Genomic DNA, 24,637 nt, shown 5'->3' with positions numbered 1-24,637 from the left:
TACAGTCCGTTTTTTTTATTTCGGAACACATTTGAGATATTTTAGAGTTTTAAAAGTCATCGATTTCATGGCATCGGCCTATAACAGAAGATGCGTCCGTTTCACACTTTCTCGCAGGCGCACTTTTTATTTTGAATTTGAATTTTTCGTCATTTTAATTTTTTTGTTGTTTTGCTACGCAAAGTGTTTAATTTCCGGTTTTAATATTTTATTTTATAATTTGGAGGTTCGATCCTCTAATTTGAGACTGTGCGAATAACAGAATTAATATAAATAACTTATTTTGAAGTTTTATCAGATTTTTGTCGTAAATTTTTCATAGATGAATAGTATTAGTATAGTTCTTCGGTAACGCGTAACATTTATTGACATTTTCAAGGTTATACACACGTTACAAGGCAGCGTCAATGTATAGAAGCACGACTAACCTTTACCCTACTGATTAAAATTTTTCAGATTTGGTAATTCAAAGAATTTACGACACATTTGTCGATTCAATACTAAGAACACACATTCTTATTCTACGGACTATAAAGGACCGTTCAGTGTGTGTGGCTTCTATTGAGGCCATTTATGGAAGAAAATCAAAGCCTAGCTTAGAAGTTTCTTGAATTAAATTTAATCGCGAAAGGTAAGTTTATCAATGGCGGTAAACTCTGACATTTGTTTCAACTAAAACTAAAATCATTTTAGACGAAGAGGAAAGTCTTATTAGAATAATTTAGATGCTAATACTTTGGAATATCGCATAAAAAAAACTTCGTAAAGGTTAATACAAACATTCGAAAATTTTCTGACGAAATGCCTAAAGCTGGGTTATGAAACAAAAGCTCTAGATTCATCGAAATTCAAAGAAAAAGGAAGAGCCAATATGCCGTAATTTGTAAGAAAAAACATGTGTAAAAGAGACAAAAAGAACTGTTCGAAGTTTTATGAAGTACTTTATGAAGTTCCAATATTCAGCTCAAATTAGAAAAAAAGTTTTCATTCAGGCGGAAAAAAACTTCACATTCACTCACCAGGTAGAGAGCCAAAACAACAACTTTTTCTCTCACCTTTTCTTCTAATTTTCGTTACAGTGGCATCACTTTTCGTTTCCAGTGACATCAATTTTCGTACCCACTCATGTCATTTTCGGACGTTTTCACCACCTGGGTCAAAAACAAAACTTTTCATACCTAGGACCAAAAAAGTGCGACTTCATCGCACTTTTTCTCCGTCTGATAATATACTATTTCGACACAAAACATGTTTTCCACACAGAACATGTTTTTCCATGTGAAACACATTTCTTATCTGAACCATGTTTCCCATTTGAAACATGTTTTCTATCTGAAATATGTTTCCCATCAGAAGCATGTTTCGAATCTGAAACATGTTTTATATGTGAAAAATGTTTGACATTTTAAACATGTTTTCCATTTGGAACATGTTACTTATCTGAAACATGTTCCTTATCTGAAACATGTTCCTTATCTTAAACATGTTCTTATCTTAAACATGTTCCTTGTCTGAAACACGTTCCTTATCTGAAACATCTTCTTATCTGAAACATGTTCCTTGCCTGAAACATGTTCCTTATCTAAAACATGTTCTTATCTGAAACATGTTTTCTACCTAAAATATTTTTCTATTGGAAATATGTTTACTATCAGAAAAATGTTTTCCGTTTGAAACATGTTCTCCATTTGGAACACGTTTTCAATTTGAAACATTCTTTCCATCTGAAATTTGTTTAATATCTGAAATATGTTTCCCATTTGAAATATGTTTTCCATCTGAAGCATGCTATCCATGCGAAACATATTTTCCATGCAAAAAAATATCTTCTAAAAACAACGAATACACTATCTTTAGTCGTATTGTTAACGATAATAAACAAACCACTGTGGCTACTTTCATCTACAACTGATTATAAAATTAACTGACTTTCCCTGTTTACATGGACCAGACTGTCAAACAGCTGAATCGAAATAGTCCACAAAATTGAAAGTCGCACGGCCACTATACCAAAAAATTAAAAGTCGGCCACTATACGACAAAAATCTGATAAAACTTTTAAAAAAAGTTACTTATTTCTATTGATTCTTTTATTTGCCCGGACGTAAATTACAGTATTGAGCCTCCAAATTATAAAATAAAATAATAAAACCTAAAATTGAACACTTTCTGTAGCAAAACAACGAAAAATTGAAAAAGATGAAAAATTCAAATTCAAAATAAAAAGTGCGCCTGAGAAAAAGGCTGAAACGGACGCATTTTTGCTATTTGACATTAATGACTGTAGAAACTCTAAAAAATCTTACGGTGTTCGAATTTAGTTTGAACACACTGTAATTGAGCTTAGCAAAAAACAAAAACGGAAATGTGGAATACATTGTGCGATGTGGAATGTCGATGAGAAGTGAGAACATTTTTGCACCGAAATTTCTTCTCTCAATCCATTAAAATGTCTGTATGAATTCTATAAATATGCGCAAAATATCTGAGTAGATATCTGTCACATAATTTTCTCCATTAAACTGTTTGTGTCGCAAAACCTCCTACTTGGATTTTGTGATATAAGAATGTGGGTGGAAAATAAAACGTCTTTTTTTGTTTAAAATTGAGTGTCGACGACTGTAATTTGAAAAGAAAACAAAGAAAATGAGTAAATATTGTTTTGTTATAAAATTGCAGAGAGAACCATTTGAATGAAATTGTTTTTAATAATTATTCGGCAAGATCATAAACATACAATTCAACCAATTGGAATAGTTTTACTGTTGAAACTAAATTTAGTGTAGGGATATCTTAACTTTTGATAAATTGTTTTCCTATAGCAAATACAGCAATTTTTTTGTATTTTTTTGTATTTTTTTTTAATTCCCTGTTTTCATTTTTTTTATTCTTTCTCTTTCAATTTTTCTTGTTGTTACACTTAACATTTTATTATTTAAAAGTGCAGAAATATCGTCATAATATACTTTTTCATTTTTTTTTCTTTTGTTCAATTCATTTATCTTTTTTGTTGTTGTTGTTGTTGTCTTCAAAATATATTACTTTTCTTATCATCTAAAATGTTTTTGGTGCGTTTATATTAAATATATATATTTATATAGATATAGGTGTCGTTCTAACGTGTTGTTCTTGTAGTAAATACAAAAATATTCGCTTGCTAAAATAGAAATAAAACTGTGAAGCGATGTAAACATGTATAATATCTTGGAAAAATACATTCAATTAAATTCATACATTTAACAATTAATCAAAATATTTCTGAGTTTCTAAATCAGAGGACTTATATTTCGCAGAAATTATTTCCATAAATTTGAATCTCTCTTGGAGATACAGATCGTGCACTTTTCCTTTGACCTTTCTTTAAATTTCACGAGATATAAAGCGTTAAATTTAAAGAGAATTCGTCGAATTTAATCGTAAAATTGCAGAAAACTTCGTTTCAAATTTGTTGAGATAACTTCACGAAAAATAACCCCCCACGTTTTACGTTACTGTTATAACCGATGTTGACATCATTTTCATTTGAATTTACTAAAACGTTGAATATGTCCATTCTTGAATGTTATGGGAACGAATATTCGGAATAATTTTGAAACATTTTTCGGAGCTATTTCATCACATTTTTTAACGGTTACATTTTATTATAGTCACGCTTGCGGCAGGCATTCGCTGTACAACCTCAGGGATTTTTTTTTGTTTGGTTAAAATTTTTCGTATTCGTATTGCCACGATATTTAAAAAAAACCGATCGAAGCTCTTTGCAATGACCAGTACAAAAATCACATTTGTTAACCGAAATCTACCCCAAAGTACCAATCCAGCGATCACGTTGAAGAGTGCCGTTATATTCCGTTGGCCTTTACAAAGACTAGTTTTAAGTGAATCTAGTTTCCTTTCATCAAATTTACACCGCTTTTTTTAAGATTGGTGGATAAAGCCAGGTAAGGCCGGGTTAAGGCGTTTACTATCGCCAAAATGTTTACATAACCTGGCCTTAAAGAAATATGTGAAAGTAAATAAAATTGATTAAGAGCGTTCCAGTTAAGTAATACTTTATGCAACTTAACATCACAATGTGCAAAATTTGCCAACTTTAGATGACTCTGTTGCACAAATCGTTGTATGAATCTCGGTGCAATAGTTATTTTCCTAACACATGCTAAAATGCTTTTTTAGGGAATTAGAGATTGATGGAAGAGATTTCGCTAAAAAAAAGCCTTTTAGCATAAGTTAGGAAGAATGCTTTTCCTAAACGATGTTGGAAATAAGCGACGATGTCGAGATATTTTAACACTAGTTAGGAAAAGTACTTTATTAGGGTCACGATGTATATTATACGTTCAGAGCCTAATAAAGTACTTTGCACTCGATGTCATTCTGACACTGACAGAAAATTGTATTACCGTCGTTCGAATGTGTTTTTTTTTTAAATTGACCTGAGCCTATATAAGGCATAATGTTAATCGAAAGAGTACTCATCACAAACTCTTTTCTGCAACAATGTATCGAAATTTCATTTGATGACATTTAGACTAATTGATTATTCGATGCATTGTTGCAGAAAATATAGTGTGTACATACCGTGTTTTGCACAAAGTCGAGTTTTTTTTTTGTAAATAGCCCACGTCCTAATTTTCCAGACTTGGTGCACAATAAGCTTTTTTGTGTAATGGATTCAACGTTTTATTAAGATCAAGTCAGTCAAACCCTGTCGGAATTGGCTATATTTTACAAAATTACATTTATTTTTCATACACTTAACTAAAATGTTTCTTTTCTTTACCTTAAATACTTTTTTGTCGAACATAAATCTTAGGTTTATCATTTTCGATCTCAACGCTACGTATTTCATAATGTTAATTTACGGTGAAACAACTCACTCGCATCATCACTACACGGGCTAGAAAAATATGTAATTTAACGTGAGATGTAAATTTAATATCGAAACGTACGCTTCCGGTGGCGTAACTAGTCTAAACTGTTTACTACATAGCACTCTAGCTCCAAGCATTAACACTCGAATTTCAGAAGTCAAATTTGGAAGGTACGTTACGCATATTTTCATACAAAACTCACATCAACAAAACATGTATTTTGTCTGTACGAAAGAAGCGCAGTATTATTCCATTAGACTCCACACATTTTTTTCAGTTAGTGCTGGGAAGCTAGGACGCTATGATTGTAACAAAAGAAATTTCCTGGGGGACCCAAATATCAAGCCAAAAATGGAGATATTGTTCGCAAATTTAAAAAAAAATATTTCCATTTAATTCAGTCATCATTTAATTTAAGGCCAGCTTAAAGTGGTTTACTATCGGAAATGAATGTAAGGCACTTTAACATGGCCTTAATACAAAAAAATTTATTTACACATCACGGTTCGGTCTTGGAACAGATCACCGGTAATGTTTACTTAGTTGAGCAAAGTGTTTCCTTTAAACATTTTTCAGCTGCTTCAGAGCAAATAGATTTTAGAAATATTTTCAAGGCTGACACTGTCAGCCTGACAGGAGGCTTATCATCTCGAAGGTATACGAAATTCAATAACGTGTTTTATTTAAACGATTGAAATCTTGAATTGACTTTCGAGTAGTTCCGGGACGGGATAGATTGGATAAAAGAAAAGGAAATGTAAATCGGAGTAGGAATAAACAAGCACAACCCTTTGAAAATTTAAAAAATTTACGAGACGAATTCATATTTAAGCTACTTCAACCAATTTATCGGCTAATTTTTAGATCAGAAACTCTTGCGAGTGTTCCATCCAAATTGTTGCATATTTTATGTACCATATATTCAACATAATATAATAATTAAAAAAAAAAAAATTAAAGCATTTCGTGACTGTAATTTCGTCCAAAGAGATATTTTCAATACGTTAATCTATTCACTTAACTTAACGTCTAGTTTGTATTAATAGAATTTTCTGATCTGTTTGATCAGTAACTCGACTTCAAAGAAACAGCTCCATGGTAATTTGTTAATTATTTAATTGATACCAACGGAGTCCTAGTAATAAAGTAGAACAACAAATTCAACGGTTCAATGTTCCAATTAAGGCTCGGAACAGATTGATTTCCAGGCCGTAGGAAATAAATCAAATAGCTCAACAATGGAGCGAAATGAAATGTTGTGTGAGACTACAACTGAGAATAGGTCATACTATAGAGTCGTGTTTTACTCTGTCGCGATTCTAGAGAATTGATGATCTAATAGTATTGACTCCTTCATCCATCGTTCAAAGTCTTCTACTCTACCCATACAAATATGATTCGCTATTTCGCCAATAGATGTCGTTGCAATAAGCCTGGCGTTAGAAATGCAAAAAAAAAACAGAAAAACAATAACACTACTCTTCCTCCATGGGTTTTAGTAAAATGGAATGTCCGCGTAAAAATACCCTATTATGGCCGGTTTGTCTGTCTGTCCGTCTGTCTGTCCGTCTGTCTGTCCGTCTGTCTGTCCGTCTGTCTGTCCGTCTGTCTGTCCGTCTGTCTGTCCGTCTGTCTGTCCGTCTGTCTGTCCGTCTGTCTGTCCGTCTGTCTGTCCGTCTGTCTGTCCGTCTGTCTGTCCGTCTGTCTGTCCGTCTGTCTGTCCGTCTGTCTGTCCGTCTGTCTGTCCGTCTGTCTGTCCGTCTGTCTGTCCGTCTGTCTGTCCGTCTGTCTGTCCGTCTGTCTGTCCGTCTGTCTGTCCGTCTGTCTGTCCGTCTGTCTGTTCCACAAATTTGGTAGTTTTGGTAGCTCTCAGTCGGTAGTTGGTATTTTTGGTGGTTGGTAGTTTCGAGCTGGATTAACATTCAAAATTGCAGAGCCACCATGAGCATATCGACACCAGGCAAATAATAATTATTTGTTATCTGATCACCGATAGCTCACAGTTAACATTGCAATTCGAAAATTCGGTAGTTGGACTACCAAGGCTAAAATTGACTGCCAAAGTTATTCTAACTGCTCGCCTATTTATAAATCGAAAATTTGGTAGTCGGTAGTTTTGGTAGTTGTGAGCTGGATTGACATTCAAAATTGCAAAGCCACCATGAGCATATCAACACCAGGCAAATAATAATTATCTGAAAACCGATAGTTCACAGTTAACATTGCAATTCGAAAATGTGGTAGTTTTGGTAGGTCAAATAGTTGGTAGTTGGTAGTTCCAAACAGAAATTAGAAAAAAGACCTCACCAGGCTTTAGCCGGTCTATTCTTGTTTAATATATTAAGGAATTTGTTCATGCATTGTCGGTTGACAATTGGATCGCCACCGGTTTCTAGTGGGTTTCTAATATGAAGGTTGCGCAGATTGCTTGGTTGAAAATGACATCACCTAGCAAAAAGACCTTGGACTGACACTGCATTGTGTGCAACAAAGAGAAACCTAATGTCAAAACCATTGAGGTAGACTACCGTCAAAACCCACCGAAAAGCCGAATTGATTCCCAAATATTCCCAAAGAATCGGCGCTGGTCGTAATGTCAGGCTCAATCTGAAATTCGCGTGCTTCTAATCATAGCCTCATACTGTGCTCGTTTAGCACTGCATCAACCAACAGCGATGCCATTTCCCAATAGATCACTAAAATGACCGCTGGCGTGACGATCGACGGTTCGGTTTTGTGTGCAAACTAATGACAACCAACTTTGCTTCTAAGGGAATTCCCCGTGTTCATTTCAAAGAATTGGACGCACTCACTTATTCATTACTTTGTGAAATTGTGAAGTTGGTTTCGATTAGTTTGCACACTTTTCCCCACTATTCCTCACGTTTCCGTCATCAGTTTCACCAAACGAAGAGATCTATACCCCCTCTAGCAAATAAACATATCCACTTGTCGCGCCCATTCGAATGACCGCGAAGTGATTTTAATTTCGCAAGACCTGCAAATCGACCGATTCACCGCTTTAATCCGATATCGAACGAAATGAGTTCAAAATCTATCACTTTGTCTGTCGATTTTCAAACATTTAATTCATTTTAGTCCGATCACAATCTCTTCAAATCAATTTTCTCTGCACAAAAAATCTTTTGTGTCCGTACAGCACAGCACTGAAACCGAACCCCTTTGACGAATGTTGTGTGTTTTTTGTTTTCATCTCTTTTGTTTCTTTGTTCGTCGGCTCTGTGGTTTTCGGTTGATTAAATTTATCAATTTTATTTATTTTACCGTCTATCTTTCACGCGATTTTATTAAAAACAAAATCATAAACAAACACACGTTTTGACAAAATCAGTCGACTAAATTTATTTTAAGGCTTTCATGAACAGCGACCGTGTATATAATGTATAGTTTTCCCCATAATTTTCATTCAAACAATAAAACGAGAGAAAATCATTGTGAAAATTTAAATTAATTTTGAAATAAATAAAATTTATAATTGGACCGTGCACACAGCCGCTGCTAGCATTTCGGCAGAAATGACTTGTTGCTAGGCAAAAGGCATAGTATACTCATTGCCATAACCATATGCCAAATGGAATGTACAATATGATAATTTTGCCGTGTTTGGAGAAACGCATAGCATACCAAGCCGACCATAACGAGCACCATACCGATGGGCAGAAAAATGGCCAAATATTTCCGAGCTGGAAACCATTTACCAGTTCGACGACATTTCCATCCCCAGCTAACCGATATGATGCACAGTCCAGTTAGCGCCGGTGCCAGGAACACCCACAATGACTGTTTGTTCAATTCTGTACCGAATGCTAGAAGAATGGCACCACCAATATGCAACAGCGACACGAATGTTTGGCGAATATGTGCCATCGCAATTAGGGTGACCCAAATAGCTAACAGACCACAGTAGAAGTCACAAAATTGTAAGACTCCGATTTTCACCAAACAGAAGCCGTACTCATCTTCGCCCGAATCACACGCATGATAGAATATGGAAAAGAACATGGCGAAAAAGTAGATGACCGACTCGGTGTAATACTTTCGCCGTATGCCGAAATAAATGGAGGGGATGAATAGCAAATTGCTTAAGGTTAGTAGGAGTAATGCAATTAAAATGGAAAAACTTGATGGTACTTGACTGTCCTCCGTGCAGTCCCAGCCGCGATAGCCCTTTATGCATAAGCATGTCGAAAATACAAATCCACCGGACATATAATGATAGCAACGTCCATACCGTCCACATCGACCGGCCACACACGGGCTGGACGATATCGTAAACACAACGCTCGCATTGCACGACGAATCACTAGCCACAGTTTGCTCGGTTGCGAGTTTGTGATGCAAATCGAATTGTTTTGCGATGTCTTCATAGTTTTTCGTACATTTCGAGTCCATAAAACATTCTTTGACTTTTAACGTTTCCGTTTCGTTCATTCCCGCCAGACAATCCTTGTCGTTGATACAAAATTTATAAAATTCGCTTTGATTCCTGCAGGCACACGGAGCTTTAAGGGTGTCCAACAGTTTAACATGCTTAAGAATAAACTCTTTAACGCTATCGATGATTGTACTCTTTGTAGCTGTCTCAGCTCCGTGACAGAATAGTCCCATTGTGACAAACCATTTACCCGATTCCGGAAACGGTACATGAATCAATCCCGTGCTAGTGTCTTCGTTTGTGTTGTTAACAATGCTAGCTGCCGGCAGTTCGGTTCTACCATACGTGCACTTATCCGGCCAGGTCGGTATTCCCGGCTCCTCTAATCGCATACAGATAATTATTGTTTGATTACTTCTAACTAATTGTTGTTTCGAGTCTATGCTACTACTATCTACGAGCTTTTCAGCAATAGCACCGCTAGTTATTGGTTTTTCGAAAATACTCTCTTTGATCGTGTCTTTCATCGCAACGGCAAAGCTTAGCGTACCACCAATATCATACACATCACCAACAACAAATTGAAATGCAGCCGGTGTGCCGCCAGTCAGATTTAGAAATGCCGGAACCGTTCCGTTCACATCCGGCAACAGGTCATAGTCGAACATGAAGAACTCTCGATACGTTTGCCGTAACAGTTCGTAATATTCGAAATTTCGTCGCACAGGAATTTTGGTCACTGGTATCACCATATTGTCCTCATCCATTTCGTGGGTGATCATTAAACCGAAATCGACCGCATGAACGGTTTCATTGTCGGCGGTAACGTTTTTGAGATGGTCATCATCATACATAAAATTCACATCGATGTAGTGCCAACTATTTTGCTGCGGATAAAAGTCCATCGACAACTCGTTCGTCTGATTTGCATGCACAATGGCCCTTTGCATATAGTTGTCAATGTTCGGCAGTCCATTCGCTTGAATGTACACACTAATTTCGGTACAATCCATGCAGATGCTTTGAACAACTATCCTCAATGTAATGTAGTCCACACTTCTCGGAACAAAGAATTTATAATTAATTGGTTCGGAGACGTTGCTTACAAGTGTATTATTGTACAAAGTGCCCTCATTCAACATAATGGGCATTGTTCTTGTGACAGCCATTTCGGAGAGCAATAGGGTTTCACAGGATGCCGCCAATCCTGAAAATATATATAATTTAGATGGTGTGAGTATTGGGACAAATGATATCATTGAGCAATTAATTGCAATTCTAATGCGATGTTCAATTTTAGGTGATATGTTTCGCTCCCATACATTACATTCTATTATAGACAGCTGTGTGAAGCATGACATGAATATATTGTACCGACCGACGTTCGGTTTGGATACAACAAAATTGATAAGGTCAACATAACATCGGGGGTGGCGGGCGAGGAAAATGGGTTGAAATTTATGATTGTATACAATATGTTGAGTATGGTATGGGCTCAGCACAGGTGAATTGGTTTCAATCGTATTACATGTGAAAAGCATGGAAAATGATTTCACTTTTGCGTTGAAGTAATTTGATTAAACCATTTAGGTTGAATGATATAAAACCGCTTATGGGTGCAGGAAAAAAAACCGTTACATGACGTAGAGGCACAAAATTTTTTTTTCTCGGCTGTGTGTGAATCGATTGAATTACTTATCTAAAATCGTTGTATACATGAATTCTAGCCGATAACTTGTTAGTTAACTCTCGTTTATTTATAAATGTCCTTTGGCACTATAAATTATATCGAATGAATGAATGAATGGAGAGAAAAATGTGGAAAATTATTATTCGGATCAGTTAGTTTAGTAACGAGTTATTTGTCCGTTCATTTGACCGTAATTATTCGGTGTGCATTAATGATTTCATAAATAAGTCACTCATAATTGAGTGGTGTGCATGTGTGTGTTGATGTTAATTTAATAAGCGCTGAGTGGGACACAGTTTTGAACCCAAATAAATATTTGGTTGAGGAAATTTGGTTTTTTGAAAATTTTAAGGAAGTTTGAAGCGGTTCGATCTACAGAACCTACAAAGAGAAAACCAATTCCACCAAAAAAACAATTTTCAATAATTCTAAAGCAAAAGCGTTTCCATTACTTTCTTTGGTCCGATATTGAGTAGGGCGTATCGAATTTTGCAAATTTTAAGGACCGCGATAGCCTGTGTGCGGAAAACGTAGATCATCGAAAACTGTGTCCGGGCATGTGGTTGATGAATCCGATGGAGCCATGGAAGAAGTCCCCCCGGGCGGCTTTAAGTTTCCGATGGTCATAATTCGGAAAGTTGAGAGTATTTTTGAAAACAATGTTCTAGCGGGATGTAGAGCTTTGAAAACTCTACAAATCTACCGAAGAAACCGATGGTCCAAAAGGTGCCATTGCCAAGATTGCCTAACATCGAAAATGTGACCATTTGGTTTTTGACTTATATTTCCTGAGAGACAAATAATTTTTTTTAGCCTGTGGTATGAGGTGGTAGAGGAGGTCGAGCACTTCCAGTACACTAGGCATGTCCCGATGAAATCACTTGAAATCACTTTTTTTAACTTTTTAATTGGAACTTTTAAGAGTGGCCACGTCGCCCACGAAGCAAGTGCAGACACTGCAACCGGTGCTGTTGAGTCGAGGACACCTTGGCCAGTAAGTATGCATAATACTCCACGACAGTAGCTGAACTTTTTCACAAAATATCTGTGATTTCGATGTGGCACACTTTGTACTACAAAATCGGAATAAATTGAATTTATGAGAAAAACGAGAAATAATCGATTTAATTAGTTATTTCACCCACGAATAGTAGTAACAAGTCGATTTCGTTGCAAATACACAGATTATACATATTTTTCGATATATTTACGAAAAATTGAAGTTCGTAGTATAGTTTTTCAATTCATGTGCCATCGAAATAACAAATATTTTGTGAAAGAGTTCAGCTACTGTCATGGAATATTATGCATACTTACTGGCCAAGGTGTCCTCGACTCACCAGTACCGGTTGCAGTGTCTGCACTTGCTTCGTGGGCGACGTGGCCACTCTTAAAAATTCCATTCACAAATGTTATAAAAGTGATTTCAAGAGTATATCCGATCGGGACATGCCTAGTGTACTGGTAGTGCTCGACCTCCTCTACGATCTCATACCACAGGCTAAACAAAATCATTTGTCTCTCAGGAAATATAAGTCAAAAACCAAAAGGTCACATTTTCGATGTTAGGCAATCTTGGCAGTGACACCTTTTGGACCATCGGTTTCTTCGGTAGTTTTGTAGAGTTTTCAAAGCTCTACATTCCGCTAGAACATTGTTTTCAAAAATACTATCAACTTTCCGAATTATGACCTTCGGAAACTTAAAGTCGCCCGGTGGGACTTCTTCCATGGCTCCATTGGATCCATCAACCACATGCCCGGACACAGTTTTCGATGATATACGTTTTCCGCACACAGGCTATCGCGGTCCTTAAAATTTGCAAAATTCGGTACGCCCTAATATTGAGTTACCCGATACAAACAGTCTGCCAGTGTACAAGAAGGGTGACAAATTGCAATGTAGCAACTACAGAGGAATTAATCCATTGAACGCTGCATTCAAAATGTTTGCGGATATTTTATGGTAGCGTCTCATTCGGAGCCGAGTACCGGTGACCATCAGAGTGGTTTCCGCAACAATCGCTCGTTAACAGACCAGTTGTTCATCATCAGGCAGATGATGAAGAAATGCGGAGAATTCAATGTTACTTTACACCATTTGTTGATTTTGAAACTGCATATGGCAAAGTTTTTCGGAGGAGGCTATGGAGTGCGATGGTGGAACTTGGATATCCCAGAAAACTCATCGATTTGGATAAAGTGACTTAATCAGATGTGAGACCAATGGTCAGAACCGGTAAAAATCTCTCTGAAATCTTTGAAGCCTTGGAAGGACTTAGACAAGGTGATGGACTGACAGCGCTTTTCTTCAACATTGTTATTGAGAGCTATACGATAAAGCAACGTAGAAACCATCGATACAATCTTCAGACGGCTGAGTCAGTTGTGAGGCTACGCCGACGACCTAGACTTAATGGGACGGAATGTTGGTATCGTTGAAGAAAACTTAACAAATATTGAGGAAAAGGGCGCTGAGTTCGGTCTCAAGGTCAGTGACAAAATTCACCAAAAGTAAAAAATAAATTTTGGAAAATTTGGACATAATCAAGAGAGCATTTCTCAGAAGACAGTGGTCATGGACCATCGAAAGCAGCACATTCTTCAGAGCTACTTCATTGTACCATTACAACAAAAGGGTTGATTTATAAAAACTTGTCGGTATTCCCTGTTGAACGAATAAAAGTGTTTGCGAAAATTTAAGTGGACTGGCGACAGGGATTTTGGTTTTTGAAAAAAGAGCGGACGTCTCATTTGCAGTAAGTTCGATGACAAATCTAATGTTAAGTTCGCAACTCAAGTTGTTCGTTTCGTACCCAGCCGGTTAGTAGTTAACATCTATTTCGAAAACCGGAACGTAAAACATCTTTGAACGGTATGTGTTGCTCGTCATTTTTTTATAAAAATTAATTTTCAAGATGCTCGATTCTTTGTTTTATGAAAATTCCACCACCTTATAGCTGAACGGTATACTCTTGAATCGTAAGACAATTTGCAATTACATGAACAAATTTTGATTCTTATTTACCTTGCTGCTCGATGCGATCATTATTTGGATCGGTCCAACTCAGAAAAGCAACAGCAAACCAATTACCCGGATGAGGACCATCGATGCTCAAACGTTTTGTGGTGCCGTCTGATAGAAATTGTAAACTTTGGATGTCAAATCTGAACGGTAAAATAATAATCGGGTGAGAAATTTCGATTGTAAATTTAAAACATTTTTGCATCAAATCAAATTCACATTTTACCTTTGAGCTGCATTCAAAAAGTGCTTTGGAAATGTGATATTTTCCGGACTTATAACCGGATAGCTGCCAGCTTTCAAATGCAATGAAACATTTTTGGGTGTGCATTCTCTCTCTGTAGGTGGAACATTTTGTTTTCGGTTAGTAAAAATGATAAATGTGAAACAGAAACGAAAAACAAGAAAAACGACAGAACTTACGGAAGGCACTTTTTTTCTCTTCATAAGCCTTAAAGCTAAAATATGCTGTTCGCGTATCGGATGGTATTCTAAAATGCAATATTGATACATCTTTGTACGCTGTGTACTTTAAAAGTGTATTTGATGGCAAGCGAACTAAAGGTATCTGCTGTGCTTCGGTGTGTATGAAGAAAATCCCTATGGCCAATATTATATTGTAGTTCAGATGTGAGTCATTATTCTTCAATAATCTTGGTGTCATGTTAACGGAATGATATGAATGGCGGTTCTATAATCGGAATCTGTAATAAGAAGTAAATACAGAAATTAATTGTGTGATATTTTCGACTGGCACACTGTAAATTTATGCATAATAATACGTTTTGAACACTTGAAAGCAATAATAAATGTCAGACAATTGGAGTATCGACAACCGTAGATTAGCGCAGCAAAGTGAGCACTAAATTCTGGTAATTAATTTTTAAGTCTAACAAATGTTCATCGATGATAAACAATAATATTTAGCTCGTAGTAGGAATTAAATGTATGAACAGAGCGGGTTTTTTTTCTTTCCGATTAGATACCATCGATAATACATGTATAGTCGATAAGCCAATGTCAGTATTTAAGTGATAGGGATACTACGCTGGTAGATACACGCCGATTGAGTAAAAGTTGATAAATGTAAAGTGAATGCAAGCAAACAATATTAATCTGTCGTGTAAACATAAACAGTAGGAAGCTTCGCAGAGCCTTTTGCTGACTTTAGAGCTTTATGCAAAATGCTCCTAGCTTCCGTAGCGGTAATAAACCCGGAACCCTAATACATCTACAACCCTCTAATGCGTCTGTTACCAAAATGCAAGTCAAGTTGGGCATGGTCAAATTTACTGAAAGTGATCATTTTTAAAATTGCGCATAGCGCAATTACGAAAGCCCGTACGAAGTACCTCTCAAATAAAACAAACAATTTACGACATTATTTTAGAAACCCAAAATTTTTTGCCAACTTTCCATTGGGTATTCAATTACCTCTCAAATGAAACAAAAACTAGCAAAATCGGATGTGATTTACTCGATTTATGTGCAAAAAACACTTAGCGCCGAGGAGCGGCCCTAGTCCAAGGGCCCAAGCTCGAAACTTTTTTCGCCACATTCTATTCGGTATTCAATTACCTTCCACATACAACAAAAATTAGCAAAATCGGATGAGATTCACTCGATTTATGTGCAGAAAAACACTTAGGGCCGAGTAGCGGCCTTAGTCCAAGGGCCCAAACTTGAAACTTTTTTCGCCACATTCTATTCGGTATTCAATTACCTTCCATATACAACAAAAATTAGCAAAATCGGATGAGATTTACTCGATTTATGTGCAAAAAACACTTAGGGCCGAGTAACGACCTTTGAGCCCTCCCAACAAGCCCACGTTGCATCTTACCCAAAAACAATGTTCAGCAACTTTGTTCTACTCGTCAGTACCTTTCATTTGATATATCACAAGCAGCCATTGCGTGCGTATTTCGGTAGATATCGTCGAAAGACTGAAAAACACTTATAGGGCCCTAGCTCTGGAAGGGCCGACCCTACCATTCAAATTTTCGAACTTGACCTTACTTTTGTCGATACCAATCGGGGAAAAAAAGAATTTTGAAAAAAGGTTGTGATTTACTCAAGCTAGAGGGGTCACGGACGGACGGACGGACGGACATTTTTTTTTATTGCGGATTCGTCATCTATGAACATAACCAAATGCTTTGCCCTTACTGTCTGCTTCCAATTCAACGTGTTACAAACGGCATATTAATCTTATAAGCCCCCAGTACTTCGTACGGGGCTAAAAATGTGATATGAAAGAACACGAAAGAGAAGATGAGAAGATAAGCAGAACAAGCAGAACAACTATAACCAGACCTAAAGCAGAAGTTTGTCTCCTGTTTCTCCTTGAGGAATTTATGGGAGTGTGAATAAATATTGAAATAAGCTTCAAGCATAGCATTCTCATAAATTCTTATTGTGTACTTTTGTAAGAAACTTTTTTTTTTTTCATACAATTCGAAGTATCGAAGTCAGCTATTCAATAAAGACTCAGCTTTGTAAGAACCTCTTGCTTCTGCCGATAAAGTACAACCTATAACAAGGCTTCCTGGATCTCAGTGCATCATTCGGTTTACTGGGTTCAAGACCACCCTACGGTGTATAGTAGACATTTTCGAAATACGTTCCAGAACTTGTAAGAGATCATCTTGAAATTGTTTTCGATTACAGTTTGAATTCGGAACATTTTGATTATAGCATTAAAATGTATACAAATAAGCATCTCTGAATAACTGACGAATGTATATAAACTGATTGCTGTTGATTCTGGACCTGTGACTCATGTGACACAAATCTAAGGACGTTGGTAATATCCTCAGAACTTTAACTCGTGAATCACTACAGTCATGAAACGCTTTTCATAAGAAATACTTTTCACTCCATCGCCTTATCGCCGCAAAAAGCTGAAAAACTTATAACTTACCAATGTTGATTGTTGTTGATTCACGACTTGTAACACACGTGACACAAATCTAAGGATGTTGTCAACATCCTCAGAAGTTTAACGTGTTATAGTCACTACAGTCTCTTTGAGCGAAATACTTTTCATTCCGTCGCCTTATCACCCTACCTCAAAGAGTGTTTCATGACTGTAGTGTGTAGTGACCTACTCGTTAAAGGTCTGAGGATGTAACCAACATCCTAAGATTTGTTTCACGCGAGTCACAAGTCGTGAATCAACAACAATCAGTCTAAATAAATTCTTTGGATTAGTATTCTGTGGTCTATTTTCTGATGAATAGTTTTACAACTAACGATATATGGGCTCGAATGAATTCTACAAACGAAAATGTTAAGCAATTTTACGTATTTAATATTATTTTGTAAATAATTTGCAAACATTCAAAAATGTGTCCCTTTCCCATGCTCAACCTTTTTATTTCGATTAAGAACATTCAAAGATCACACACTTGACTCTTTCAAAAAAAAAAATCACATTTCACTTCAACTACAAGTATAGTATTTAGTATACACTTGCCCCTTTTAACTGTTTTTCGATGAAATCGCAAAACATTTCTACATCTTTTGTTTAATTCACTGAAAATATCTGAGCTAATTAGTTTCGGGTGGGTTGGAACTGCATTAAGTGAATTAACACGCGGAAATATTTCAATTAAAATTGTACAGAAACTTTTCAGTTCTTTTAACAAAACTAAAAAAAAGATCGGTTTGCGATACTTGTAACGTGGAGGACCTCGTATAACTGAAATTCTACGAATCAATTTGATTGCAGCATATAATTTGCTAGAACAACGACATTGCCGAGGTAAATTAGTCGAGAGAGTATGTCTTTTCGCTCCCTGCACGAAAGCGACTAATGTTACGTCAGAGCCTAAAACCACGCGTACAGCCGAGATGCACATAACAGGCATGAGCGCCGCCGAAAATAAGCCGCCGATCTAGCCGCCGCCGGCCATTTTTGAGCAAGCCGAGCCGGTGCCAAAAACACGGCTCAAGCCGGCTTGAAACGGCTGGAAAATGAAATAAAGATTTCGAAAGGTGAATGGGTGAAATAATTTTGAAGACCGAGATTCCTGTTGATCCTAAGCAGCTCAGGACAATTTTGATTTTTTTTTTCAAAATTAAGAAAATTTTGAAAATTTTCTTGAATTTTCATGAATTTTCCAGAATGGTATATTACGTCCTCGCTTCTAAGTTTGTTGTTTTGGCAAGTATGACCTTTGCGGAACGAGCCGAAGGCGCACAATCAGTTAATTCACAAATTTGAGAAAACTTTATCGATCTTTGCGAATTTTCTCGATTTTTTTTTCTTTTCAATTTTTACTTGATTTTCGTGAGCTTTCGATTTCTTCTCGAAAACCATTTTCTTAATGAGTTAAATGAGTGTACCGGAGCATGATTTTCCATTTAGTTCAAGTTTTTAGGCAATAAAACTTGACGTGTTAGTGAACCTTAGACTTAGAGACTTGCTTGTAACAAGACCAGTTCCACTTGCACTTTGAACAACCTAATCTACCTACATTTTCGCTTTCCGTACAATTTCATTTTCATGCTTACTAGTTCATTTTCCATGAATTTATCTAAACGTTTTTATTTTGAAAAAAAGTTGAAAGAAACCTCCAGCCGAGCCGTTTTAAGCCGGCTCAAGCCGATTTTTTCGCCGCCGCCGAGAATTTTTTTTCGGCTAGCCGCCGCCGAGGTTTCTCCGTCGGCGCTCATGCCTGGCACCCTGTAATGCATTTCTTGTTTTGTTCACGTGTAAAGTTGTGTACATAAGACGGTACAAAAACTTGGGAATGTCACGTTTCGTGTGTTTATTGACCTAAACCTCGCCTCGAATCAAAACAAAACTTTTCACCTAAATGAAATGTAAACCACAAAACTGCCAGATACATATCTAGGTGTAATAGTACATTACGCATCTGCGGTAAACTTCTCAGAGCGATAGTTCTTCTCCCTAGACTGCTGAAGGGGTTGACAGAAGGACGGGAATTGTGAAAAATAAGGCTTTCGGACTTAAAGACATGAGGTATAAATTAAATGCTCTCATGTTACTCGTAACAATAATCTAAGGGTTCAGTTTATATGTTCGTCGCTCCTAGAAAATAATCGGGGGCTGATGAAATGACAGATGACTTGGTTTGGTTTCGTTGTATACGAGTAAAAACATGGCAGAGTAAAATAAACCTTTATCCTGTCGTGGTTAAAACATACACTATAAACAATCTTAAGCAGTAGCTATTATCATTATAGTTTTCAAATTTGACACCTGTCAATTCAGTGTTCATGCTAGGAGCAGTGTTATGGTACGTCTTAGATATTGCCAATTATTAAACTGTCGCAGTGAATCCCATGGCTGAATATACTATTGGGGTGTGCATCCTTGGATAGATCCACATTCCGCAACACCGATCTGTTACCATTCTTTCACTAGCCTTTTTTTCGATTCTTTGGTTGAAAATGATTTTAAATGAGAATTATGTTTTCATGCAAATATTGGCGAACAAAGAGAAATGGAATTTGTTTTTGTGTTTCATTTCATAAGATCCAAGAAAAAATAAAAATTAATTGAAACAATGTGATTTTCAGGAATTTCATTTTTACCGCATTGTCGTTTTTTGTTTGTTAACAAATTTGTTTTTTTTTTGTTTTGTTTTTTTGCTTGACTGGTACGTGATCTACACACAAAACTGCACTGAATATTTTCCTCGCATTGAGTTCATGCATAAAGCACATTTTCTGAATACGGAAGCATTCAAGTACTAAACCGCTTTTCGAATTTGTGTTTCAGTGGCCATTTTCGTAGTGGTTCATATACAGACAATAACGATGGAAAGTGGGAACGATAATGCAGTTGAACAAAGGAAAATGGATTCATGGGAAGGAAAACAGAGATATGGAGTACATATTAACAGTTCATGGTGAGTTTTCTAGAGCTCTTGTCGGAATATATGTAATTTGCCACTTAAAAAATGTCCTTTGAGAGTTTGTGAAAGACAAATTTTCCCATAATTTTTTAAGGAATCGACTTACAGTCGGCGACTTTCAAACAAGTGTCACATTTTGTTTCATCTGTTTTTCAGCTGACAATGTAAGTGTTTTTAACTGTTAAACGATTTTGATTACTGTTTCAACTAGATGAACTTGCCGGGGCATCTCCCGAATGTCTGCGACTCGTCATTTGTGCACAACAATTTCATAATTAATGTCATACAGTGCGCATTAAATTTGAATAATGAACGACTAAATTTCAATATTGCCATTTGATAGCAGAATGTACTCTTGAATTCTTATTGAGACATTTTCTGTTTTTAGGTTAAGAGGGATTCTTTTGAATTTCGACTGACCGAAATCGGCGCTAGTTTTTCCGGGACTTTTTTATATATGTCTAGTTAGGCCTTGGTGCCTAGGCCCCAAAACCAGTCTCAGACATTTTTGATCTTCCATACCTGGCTGGTTGTAAGTGGCCAAAAGTCGAAAAATGAGGTTTCGTAGTTCGGATTTCATTTCCGTAAGGTGGCGCGGACACGGGCGTGTATGGGTTCGTTGGAAAGCTGAGGTCAAGTACTCCTGGGGCAAATATTAACTTCATAAAATTTGATGATAATCGGCCGAAAATATGACTTCCGGAAAATTTCTCAGAATCGATGGAACCTCCGTGAACTTTGATGAGAGCTGTGACCTCACTAATGCAATTATTTGATTAAATTATTACTTATTATGAATGTGGAGGACCTCAGCTTTACACCGATATCCATATTTAGTAGTTTGGTACGTGACTACGTAACAGATGAAAACTGTGTGTTTCACTCCGCCAAACTACTAAATATGCGTATCGCTGTAAAGCTGAGGCCTTCCACATTCATAATAAGTAATAATTTAATAAAATAATTGCATTAGTGAGGTCGCAGCACTCATCAAAGTTCACGGAGGTTCCATCGATTCTGAGAAATTTTCCAGAAGTCATATTTTCGGCCGATTATCAGCAAATTTTATGAAGGTAATATTTGCCCCAGGAGTACTTGACCTCAGCTTTCCAACGAACCCATACACGCCCGTGTCCGCGCCACCTTACGGAAATGAAATCCGAACTACGAAACCTCATTTTTCGACTTTTGGCCACTTACAACCAGCCAGGTATGGAAGATCAAAAATGTCTGAGACTGGTTTTGGGGCCTAGGCACCAAGGCCTAACTAGACATATATAAAAAAGTCCCGGAAAAAATAGCGCCGATTTCGGTCAGTCGAAATTCAAAAGAATCCCTCTAAGCATTTCTAGCCATGCAATAATTTTATTGATACGACAAAGTGAAAGGCGGTGAAGGTAGGATTAACAAGAGTAGAACCGCCTGAAGCCTGTTCATTCTTTTTTTTTCAATTTCTGTTTGGAACTACCAAATACTTGAGTTATAAATAGGCAACCAGTTTGGCAGTCAACTACCAGTAAACATCTCTATCACCTCTCTATCAGCTTCGTAGTCAACTACCAAAAATTCAAGCTGTAAATAGGCAAGCAGGAAGAATAATTTCCTCAGTTGATGCTTAGCTTAGTTCTCCAATACTAAACATCTTTGCCGAAAATTACGTTTGGTAGCCAATTATAATCTTGGTAGTCAACTACAAAATTTTCGAATTGCAGTGTCAACTATGAGCTATCGGTTATAAGATAACGAATAATTATTTTTTGCTGGCGTTGATTTGCTCATAGTGACTGAAAACTACCAGCTCAGTCATTGTGGGACGATCGTTTCACATTTTGACAGGTGGGATGTATGTTGTACGGTTCTCCAGAGAGTACAAAGATTTTTTTTTATTCATGCGAACCGAAAACGTCTCATTCTCTCATCAGGTATAGAGCCAAAACAACAGCTTTTTCTCTCACATTTTCTTTCGATTTTCGTTCCCAGTGACATCCCTTTTCGTTCCCACTCACCGCACGTTTTGCGTATGGCTAAGGATTTTATGCAATTGATATGAATAAAATGCAATTTGATATTAAAGTAGACTGCTTCGATTGCTCACGCAAGCTTTTTTCGTGTGTTTAACCATAGTGGTGAAAACAAACCTTTTTGTTCCTATTAACCCAACATAATTTTGGTCGATCAAATTTTTCAATCAAAATAGTTCGACTTTTATAATTCAATTTTAAAGCGAGTTACGATGGTTTTCACAAACGAGTCGGAATGTAAAAGTCAACATTTCGATAAGATAAATGTTAAACGTTTGAACTTTTCATTATCTCCGTACATGTCATATAAGTTTCATTGAAAAGATAATTACTTATACGTAGTGGTAGTATATAGAACCTTTTCAAGAAACTGTGTAATTGGAGCATTGATTAATAAAATAGAATTCCGTGAAACAAAATGAAATTCGATGTCAAACTGTTACATTCGCATGTCTCCGCCAATTTTCCTCAACTTAGATGTTAAATTAGAAAGTTACTTCATTTCCTGTTCAATTTATTTTATGTAATACATCGTAATACACGTTCGATATTTTAACTAAACCGTTGAAATAATTACTTATTTAAGGGAAGACTTGGTGGATGCTAGAAACAGATAATAAAACGTGTAATGCTTCCGTCAGCATACAACATATTTATGACAGAGTTGCCCTGTAAATAGGAGTCAAATATATATAAAAAGAGAATTTCTCGATAGTTTCATGTTACACTTGACGAATGGGAGAGTCGCTTGTTAAAAGGCATTGAATACATTTTTTTCGACTTGCAAAAAGTTGTTGTCAATTTAAGGAAATGCTAAACATTCTCTTCATCTAGGAATCACATCATTATATGTATATACCAGTATACCACGCTATCAACGGTAGAACACCGGAAATGCTTTTCTTGTAAACTCGATCGCCTGCCATCGTAAATGTTGATTTAAAGGAAAGTAATTTTTTTCTTTAAATATGTTACTCTTTTAAAGAAAATTGTATCCGTTCACCCATCCATGCACTTCTGAGACGTGTAACAATTCGTATACATTTTAAGTTGAAGTTGTGCAAGTAATTAGAGCACAGCAAACTCAACAAAATAGCATCGTTTTGAGTCATGACATCAAATACTATTGTAATAGTAAAGAAAAGAAGAAAAAAAAAATGAGAAGCAGAAAAGACAAATGGAAGTTGACGTAATGGAAAAAATGTATCGTCAACATAAGACTGAGTTTGGTGCTTTTGTTGACAAAAATATAATTTTATTTCATTCACAAGGTCGAATTCAAATTTCTACAAAATCGCGCTTGGAGATAGTCCAATATTATAATTTTTAAACTCAATTTCTCTTTTCTTTTTTTTGTATACAGATATTTTTAAAGACAATCTTTATGGGATGTGTATATAGATATTTACCATTTGTGTGATTTTATCCAATACATCCATGGTACATTCAGAACATATGCGACCAAAACAATTTTCAACACAGTTAATACACCTCCAGTGTTATACTCGCTCACTCACTCACCAAAGACTGTTTAAATGAAGACAACAAAAAAAAAACCATACGCAGAACAACAACACACAACAATATTGAAGAGTTTAACTTTTAACTCAACTTATGATTGATACAGCGGTATGCGAAATCATAACACTGAATGTATTGGTTTTTGTTACTGGTTTCTTTTTATGTGTCTGAAGGTTGGTCTGAGTTAACTCATACCTGACTTACCTGTTGAAGTTGACTGTTAATGGTTGTTGGATTCTAAATCGTGCACAACCCATTCACTTCGTTGTGTATGTTGTGAGTCACAAGTCAAACGTTAACCAATGAACGACGAATGGGAAAAATATCTTGACAAAAGTTGAAATGAACACTGATGTTAACAGGAAATTACGGGAATTACGGGTGAATTGGTGGGCCCTATTTAGGAGTCGAGTCAATTTCCATATTCTTTTCAGCATTGAACTCACGATTTGACTATACATCTGTTATCGATAGCGACGACAAAAATAATGACAAGATCTAAGTAACATGGTGGTTTATGTAGTAAAATGCATGTTAAAAAAATTGAAGTACAAGATTTGAATACTTTGATCGATGGAAGTAATAGACTCTATAATAATACTGGTCATATACTTGCCGTCTGTAATCTTCGATCAAATCAACGAACTTCAAGCAAAAGTGCTTCGAGTGACAGCAGCACATAGAATACTATTTCGTATGAACATTTTTCCACATTTTTTTACATTTACAAAGCTTGGATGATACACTGTCCAGTTTCAGTACTCTATGTAGAGCAATGACCGTCAACACAAGGTATAGTCGAATGTCAGAGTTTGTATGGAGCGGAGACATACAGCCTGTAAATATTTTTCATATGCAGAATGAGCACCAGCTGAATATCACCGGCTGGATCTGCTAACAATGGTATTGGTATGATCTGCTAACACACACTTATTGTATGATAAACAATCAAAACGCATTCTTAACAATGTGTTTACTTCATTCATACGTGTTATGTGCGCGTAGATGACGTTAACGCAGAAATGCACTGTATGTAGGTTGTCTTTGAATTGTATACAATACAAAGTGTTTTTGTTTGTACACCAGCTGGTGCTCATTCTGCATATGAGAAACTTTTAGCAATTGTAGCGATTTCATATAAACAAACTCACCTCTCGGGAGAGGTGAGTTTCTTTATATGAAATCGCTATGTCCTCCGGTTTGTATGAACAGACCATACCTGG

General features: G+C 36.4%; 1 protein-coding gene and 1 long non-coding RNA gene across 6 annotated transcripts in view; one reads left to right on the top strand and one right to left on the bottom strand.

Moving 5' to 3' along the window:
* Positions 1 to 8,060: 8,060 nt before the first annotated feature.
* Positions 8,061 to 24,637, bottom strand: part of LOC119070122 — a 57,680-nt gene continuing 41,103 nt past the window's right edge. Inside the window, exons 1-5 of one of the 5 annotated variants that reach the window (XM_037174440.1) lie at positions 23,303 to 23,528; positions 14,408 to 14,688; positions 14,211 to 14,322; positions 13,988 to 14,127; positions 8,061 to 10,477 (exon numbers count right to left, since the gene is read on the bottom strand). In XM_037174440.1, the coding sequence (XP_037030335.1) occupies positions 8,394 to 10,477; positions 13,988 to 14,127; positions 14,211 to 14,322; positions 14,408 to 14,648 (2,577 nt within the window). In that variant the 5' untranslated portion in view covers positions 14,649 to 14,688; positions 23,303 to 23,528 and the 3' untranslated portion in view covers positions 8,061 to 8,393. Of the gene's footprint in view, positions 10,478 to 13,987; positions 14,128 to 14,210; positions 14,323 to 14,407; positions 14,689 to 14,760; positions 14,871 to 17,390; positions 17,687 to 23,302; positions 23,529 to 24,637 lie in introns of those variants that run through there. The other 4 variants (XM_037174441.1, XM_037174437.1, XM_037174439.1 and 1 more) reach the window with 4 other exon arrangements.
* Positions 10,393 to 10,896, top strand: LOC119070152. The gene is made up of 2 exons (XR_005086472.1): positions 10,393 to 10,503; positions 10,571 to 10,896. It is a non-coding gene; the product is annotated as an uncharacterized LOC119070152 (long non-coding RNA).

Source organism: Bradysia coprophila, assembly GCF_014529535.1.
Source record: "Bradysia coprophila strain Holo2 chromosome X unlocalized genomic scaffold, BU_Bcop_v1 contig_473, whole genome shotgun sequence".
NCBI classification, from domain to species: Eukaryota; Metazoa; Arthropoda; class Insecta; order Diptera; family Sciaridae; genus Bradysia; species Bradysia coprophila.
This window is presented reverse-complemented; position numbering and strand designations above follow the sequence as displayed.